A 7298-nucleotide genomic window follows, 5' to 3' on the forward strand; every position below is an offset into this window, starting at 1 on the left:
TGGATAACCTAGTGATCATAGTGCTATCTTATCACACAAGACATTTAAATGTGCAGTTAACTCTTGCTATCCTGCTTTGAATAGATAAATTACTGTATGCATTTTGTAAAAAAAAAAAAAAAAAAAAAAAAAAACAGTTAAATGTATATATTTTTCATTCATCATGAGTTCAGCTCTTTCAACCATTTTCAATCTGCTTATAATTGCCATAAGCTTGATTCCAGCAACCAGCAATACTACTTTATCATCAGGTATAAGCATTTCTGCCTTTTTCCTTTTTTCTTTCATGCTTTTTCATTTTTTCTTTCATCATAATTTTCTATATTTGTTTCAAATATGCTAGTAATATATATTCTAACTATTGTGACAGAGTTAAACATGATTATTATTAAAAGAGAAGTATTAAATATGCTTTACAGTATAGAAACTGATACCAATGGGATTTTACATCTAGCTGATGATGGTATACTGCAATCATTCGATGAAACTGGCAATGTTATTGACTATAGAAGATTAAATAATAGTCATTTGAGAGCTATTGCTAGCTTGTATTCAAAAGATATTAATGATTATTTATTAAATATATGGAATAATATTGATGGCTTCGAGGTTGAAGAGAGGGCAATTTGACATTCATCTACGGATCTTTATCCTCTTCCACTTTTACAGAAGAGTCAAAGCATATGTTCTTCAATAACACATCATTCATTACTACATCGGATTGTATATTGTGCTGATGTTCACTGTACTGGGCATACAACATGTAGAAATGTGGATTGTGAGCTATGTATCGTAGTGGATAAGGTAGCAAGTGGTAGATGCAGTTTTTATTAAAACACTGTGGCGGACATAAAGCCTACATAAACAGAATTTTCCCTCCCCCTATTGAAAATTAGTACCAAAACATCGCAAACTAGCTTAAATATCCAGCCTTTTGTTGAAATCCCATAGAGTGTTTGTGAGCTTGGTTATCTGAGTCTATCTAGTGGTTAAGTTATAGTTAACGTGACTCACAACGAACTCCAAAAAGCGCTCTATAGAGCCGTTAATTTTCAACTGTAGCACAACAATGCAAGAAGATATTAATATTATTTATTAAAAATTAAAACTATATGTAGAATACATCATATAAATATATATGATTAATTCAGAGAATGATTGCTTGGCCTAATAATCTGCCGGAACGTGAAACTCGTGGTTTTGAAACGGTTGAATCGGATCGCGGCGTAGAAGGTTTCAGAGAAGGAATATCATTTGATTCCACTGGGGGGGCCTGCGTGCGGCACTTATTACCGCTTTTAGAAGGTTGTATAGAGCTTCTACGGTGTTTTGAGCCCACTGTTGATCTTCTTGTAGGCCTCTTTGAGGCCTCCGCGAGTGCCTTCTTTGCCAACTGTGCTTCATGATGTTTAGCAGCATGTTCTTCCTTCTCTTTTTGCAGTTGAAGCTTCTGTTCATCTCGCCGTTGCTTCTCTATACAATTTTTAGCTGCAGCTGCAGCTTTGGCCTCTTCACGGCGTTGAGCAGCTTCTAAACGTTCCTTCTCACGTTGTTCCTTCCGCTCCATGAGCTCTGCCTGCTTTTGCTCACGAAGAACCGCTCGTTGAAGCTTCATATCCTCCTTGCGTGCCTGATCATTGATTTTCGCAGTTTCATTAGCATCTGCTTGCTCCCTCGCGGCCTGCACCTTTGTGGGAGAAAAGAATTGAGCAAGTGAGGGATTTGATGGATTAAGCAACCCCATATGCTTACCCCGTTTGCGTCGCCTTCTCTCATTATTTAGAGCAGTCTGAAGATTCTTATTCTCTATTAAGAGAACCTCTCTGTCCAGAGCAATATTCTCCCCAGCGCGGAGAATTTTTTTAATATCAACTGAAAGTCGGCGGTGACGTTGACTTGCCTGCTTTATCAGGCCTTGCAAAGATCGTATAGATGTAGGTGTACGCTGCTGAAGCAGTTCCGGGGGTGTAAGTGGACGTGGTTGAATCTTTTTGAGAACGCGGGCAGGATCTATAGGATGTATGCCAGTGGTCATGAAGGCAGATTTGATATTTTCCGCAGTTGTAGAGATTTCCCATGCAGCACGAAATAATCGCCAAAAATCTCACTTTGTAGTCTGAATAAAGCCATAGCCAGAACGTGTATAGGAATCTAGTTGATCTGAATATGCCTTTGCAAGTGGGCCAAATATTCCAACATCTAGCGGCTGTAAACGGTGTGTAGAGTGGGGAGGAAGAATAGCAAGCAAAATTCGATTCTGATCCGCATAATCAATGAATGCCATATTTATATGAGATGAATGGCCATCTAATATAAGCAGGCGGTAATGATTTCTTGCTTTTTGCTTTGTATGAGGATCAAACACCTGTTTCAGCCAGGTTAACCCATATTCATCATTACTCCATCCATTTTCTGAAGCAGCGAAGTATGCCTGATCCTTTTTAGGATCAAAATCTTCAAGCCACGTATCTTGCATATCTCTTGATTCCCTGCGGTAAATGAGTGCAGGTGGAATTGTAGTTCCATCTGCACAAATACTGGCAAGCAGAGAAATGAATTCTCTACTGCCATCCTGCACTGCTCCAATTGTATGCTTCTGTTTGAGAGCTTCTATAGAAACGATTCGCTTGAGGGTATGAAGGAGGCCAAGAAGAAAGCCTTTTTCATCGAAATTGTAGGTGTTCTGGGGTAGGATATTATACTGCTTGATCTTCTCCTGCAACTATTCAATAGAAGTCAGCAAAAAGCTCATGGAATTGCATGTGAAAAGAAGCAAAAAAACTGCAATTACAAGAGTAAAGAAGTGTTCAAAATAGTAGCTATTATCTGCCTGCTTTCTCTTTTGATCCAGAGCACGAAGATAGATGCTCTTGATCTTTGCTTTATGCCGCTCACAAAAGTGAGACACTCAGTTGATTCCTACTTGCATTTTGGTGATCTCAAATACAAAATTGCGCAGTATTTGAGGTGTCACAGGGAAGCCGCGATCGGATAACAGATTAATATGAAATAGGAGGCGTTGTTCTTCAGTATTTGTGAGATTCTGACAGTAGATTGATGTTGCCTCTGTTCTGGAGACCTGTTGACCTTTGAACCGCCGCATCAAGGTAATGCGATTGATTCCGAATTCCTTTGCAACCTCAGCATATTTAGGAATCAATTGTCGATTCAATTGAGCGATCGCTTGCTCTATAATTGCTTCGTTGGGTGGCATGGTGGGTGGTTGAAGTTGAAGAGTTGCAGGGATTCATGGAAAAAATAGGAGTTCGTTGGGTGGATGAGTTCGTTGGGTGGTTGAGTCACGTTATGCTTATAATTATTGGACCGGCCCGAAGCGGTTCCGCATCACAATCTTCGAATGCTAAGGGAGTGAGAGAAACTGCACCTCAAACCACCGGTTACTAGTATCTATTGACAACCACAAGGGTGATTGCTGAAGTTACATGATTTTAAGTGAGGGCTTACTTTCCGAGGCGAATATGGGATGGATTCAATGGACATCTTCGCTCTTTGGAACAGTGGATGTGCTAGACCTCGTTCGGGGCTTCTTTTTGGTTATGGCTAGCACAGTACGAAGCCATGCCATACCCTGTAGCAACAATTTGCCCGTTGATGGACTCACTGATCAGTCTCTAGATTCTTCTTGCAAACAGTATCCCAATCGTTAGCTCTCGTTTCGTTGCTTATGGCCCAAGAGCCACGTCGTCGGAACCGGCAAAAGCTTCGCAGAATCGGGAGCAAAATGACCACACGGTGTCCAAGCTATACCCTTCGTCAAGGGTCATGCAAATTTTGGACTTGGTAGCATCATTGCGGGTGCCCCACAGCTTCTTTACTCATTTCTATGTGTTATCGGTGCTATCTTCAATTCTATGGGGAACGCAAATATATTTCAAAGGGCCGTTGTTTGAAGCGATATCCTCCACTGCTAGAGAAGGGAATACCCAAATATCCATGTCACGCAATCAGATAGTTCTTTGCTGGACATTGTTGTTAATTCAAGGTATCCGTCGACTGTACGAATCAATTTTCATAACAAAGCCATCCCAATCGAAAATGTGGTTTCTACACTGGATCATCGGGCTGTTGTATTACATTGCGATGGGGACGGCTATTTGGATCGAGGGATTACGTATGTGCAGATTAAATTATCCATTTTCGGCCTCTTGAGTTCTCCGTTTAACTGAGATTCGATCATCTAGCGGCGATACGTGCATCTGATAACATACTCAGCGATGTACGATATTCCACCCCATCATTGAGGACGTTCGTGTTTCTTCCCATTTTCATTATCGCTTCTGGAATTCAACATGATTGCCATCTTTACCTAGCTTCGTTGAAAAAGTACACCCTTCCTTCTCATCCAGGCTTCCTCCACATCATATCCCCTCATTATACGGCCGAGTGCGCGATATACTTGTCGCTCGTTTTCCTAGCCGCGCCGAAGGGAGTGCTTGTCAACAAAACGTTGTTGTCGGGACTGGTATTTGTCGTTGTTAATTTGGGTATCTCTGCTGGCAATAGCAAGGAGTGGTATATGAGAAATTTTGGTAAAGAAAGCGTGAAGTACAGGTGGAAAATGATACCCTATTTATATTAGATCCGCAGCCACGAAAGACGAAATCTGGAACCTAGCTTTTCGTGGATATATCGGCTGGAGAGTACGGCTTTTCAGCGGATTGCTGTTTTCCTAGAAACAAAGGACTCACAACTCATTCATCACAGCGAAAGCAATATCAAATTCGATTCTTTGGGAATGAAGTCCTAGTTGATTATTATTATTGTCAACCCAAGAATTCATACCATTTCCCAAGCTTTAAGACATTGAGCACATCTCGGATAAGTCAGACTTATTCTAGTCTCCCTTTCATAACTTCCAGTTTACAAATGCTTCTTTATCCCCCAACAGTTCCCAGTTGCAAATAGTTAGTGGATTCAAATCCGCGTCCACCATCCGTTCATCAATCCCATGCAAGTAATCCGTGTACAATCTCCCTGTCGTTACCAACAAACTTCGCCTTTCTTGCAATATTCTAAAATGCGATGCTCCCATTCCCTCGGACCCTTCAAGTAGCAAGTGAACACGATTTACCAGTTTCTCACTCATCTCTAACACTATCGGTGCTCCCAAACTCACAGTCGCGACTACGGGATAGTAGGCGGGCCCGTCTTCGTGACGCATGATGCCTTGGCCCAGGTAGATACTCATTGATAAGTACATGATTAGGAGCTTTGTGAGGCGAATTTCGAAAGACCTCAAGCTCCGTAAATCGGGAAGTAATAGGCGAAATCAACCATTGTGGGAGGGGAGAGGCTAAAAGAGTGTTGGATTTGCTCAATGCACATGGCCACGATTGAAGACGTCGCCGGGAAAGATATTTCCATCGTGGGATGGGAACGGATGTGATCTTCAAGGCTATTAGTACTATTAACCATGCCAGGATCTATACTACTCTTGCACAGGATATGAAAAGGAAGGAAATTCAAAACACACTTAGAACCCCAGAGAGAGGTCTTCACTAGGTTTCGCTATGAGCTATATTTACATTATCTCCAATTTTTGATTTAAACATAGGCTTACCTTTTGAAGCAGCTGCTCTTCCTCGTGCTGTGTTATAAATTCAGGAATATAATATGCATTTTCAGGAATTAATTCTATTCTAGCTTTTTGCAGCTCCTCAATTGCTTTGCCGCATGCACTCGTATCTTGTTCGCCTGCCATCTCATATCTGACGGCTACGTCTCTGGGGGTGCTGTTTGTGAAAGAGCGCTTGTTGGACGAATATATAAAACTGAAGTTCGAGAGGTAGAGTGGTTATTGAAGTTGTGGAACGGAAGACTATGGTTTTGTCGATTGTGATGTTGGAGTTTTGATGTTGATATAAATAAAGCACACACCCCGCCCTTAACCTCACCACCTCAACCTCCAGTTATCTCACCACCTCAACCTTCATAACTTGAGGTTGAGCTTGACATCAAAGTTCAACAACGCTTCTCGGGCAATATTATTCTGTCATCTCAATATTCATATTTCGACCGTAATATCTCGAATTTCAAACGTCATATCCGCGGGAGCGCTTCCATTCATTGGGCATATTCCACTTTTGTTCACAGCGATGGCCAAGGGCAACGCCAAAGACTCGGGTGCGAAAGGAAAAGGCAAAGGCAAGGCGAAAGACAGTGCTAATTCCGATGAGGGAGGCAAAGGCAAAGGGCTAAAGCCTGCAAATTCCATTAATGTTCGACATATTCTTGTAAGTATCTGATCTTTGCGCCTTTTAGCTTTGGGCATTGTATTTCATAAACTGTGAAATGAATACATTCAGGATATCATCGTTCCATGGCTAAATGATTTATATTTTAATCCATATAAATGCTTGCTAACTAGCTGTTCCTGTGGGTTAGTGTGAGAAACACTCCAAAAAGGAGGAAGCTGCTGAGAAGCTGAGAAACGGGGCGAAATTCGATGACGTTGCACGAGAATTTTCAGAGGATAAAGCTAGACAAGGTTTGTCTCAATTTCATTTTGTTGTCCTTCATTTACGCCTTCAATGCTCTGGCTCGTTACCCCAACATACTCCCATCTTTATGCCCTCAATGTATCACATCTTTCACGCCCCTGGATCACGTGCGAGAGATAGGATGTTGTTGAGGCGCCCACGTATCCTCAGACTCACAACTTGATTTATCTCATGGTGTCTCGTTGTGGCTACATGCTTGAGAAGTGGGAGACGTCGAGGGCTTTGAGAAATTTTTGAAATTCGGCCAATATGGTCAAAGAGAAAAAGAGAAAAAGAGAAAGAAAAGATTAGCCCTCCTTTCTGACATGGTGCGAAATAGGTGGATCTCTTGGCTGGAAAGTTCGAGGAAGCCTTAATGGCGAGTTTGAAAAAGTTGCATATGGGCTAGAACCCAGTACAACCGCGAATCCAAAATGGGGGGAAGTGAAAACGGGATTTGGGTACCATATTATTATGGTGGAGGGGAGAAAGTGACAGGTGAATAATGTTGCATCCCTCAAGTTGAGCAAATGGAAGGAACAGTTAAGTGGTCTGTGTTATGTCCTTCTCCAAAGACAGGCGGGGGAAATGGTCATCTACTTGAGCATGATATCATCTTTTTTTTTCCTTTTTGTTTTTTATTTTGGTCTGTGAACTCGAAGGTATGTTGGTAGGAGGAAATAACTGAAATTGATTAGGAGTTTGGCGTTGTGGGAATGACCAAGTACTCCTCAGTCAAGAGATTTTTCTGGCGAACATAGGCGTAGGCTACCGCCTTTTTCTAATAACCCAATACGA

At 41.6% G+C, this 7298-nt stretch overlaps 3 protein-coding genes across 3 annotated transcripts; 1 reads left to right on the forward strand and 2 right to left on the reverse strand.

The window, feature by feature from the left end:
* Positions 1–913: 913 nt before the first annotated feature.
* HCAG_06277 (predicted protein) lies at positions 914–3214 on the reverse strand (the record flags this gene model as incomplete). The annotated part of the gene is made up of 5 exons (XM_001538622.1): positions 914–982; positions 1015–1034; positions 1294–2010; positions 2401–2722; positions 2924–3214. The coding sequence occupies 5 exons, from the start codon at positions 3212–3214 to the stop codon at positions 914–916; spliced, it is 1419 nt and encodes a 472-aa protein (XP_001538672.1).
* Positions 3215–4392: 1178 nt separating this feature from the next.
* HCAG_06278 (conserved hypothetical protein) lies at positions 4393–5722 on the reverse strand (the record flags this gene model as incomplete). Its single annotated transcript, XM_001538623.1, has 4 exons — positions 4393–4480; positions 4710–4814; positions 5104–5408; positions 5582–5722. The coding sequence occupies 4 exons, from the start codon at positions 5720–5722 to the stop codon at positions 4393–4395; spliced, it is 639 nt and encodes a 212-aa protein (XP_001538673.1).
* Positions 5723–6116: 394 nt separating this feature from the next.
* On the forward strand, positions 6117–7261 carry HCAG_06279 (predicted protein; the record flags this gene model as incomplete). The annotated part of the gene is made up of 4 exons (XM_001538624.1): positions 6117–6254; positions 6406–6508; positions 6841–6944; positions 7199–7261. 4 exons carry the CDS (start codon positions 6117–6119, stop codon positions 7259–7261), a joined length of 408 nt encoding a protein of 135 aa, XP_001538674.1.
* Positions 7262–7298: the final 37 nt, after the last annotated feature.

This window comes from Histoplasma capsulatum, genomic scaffold, assembly GCF_000149585.1.
Source record: "Histoplasma capsulatum NAm1 scaffold_7 genomic scaffold, whole genome shotgun sequence".
Taxonomy (NCBI): Eukaryota; Fungi; Ascomycota; class Eurotiomycetes; order Onygenales; family Ajellomycetaceae; genus Histoplasma; species Histoplasma mississippiense.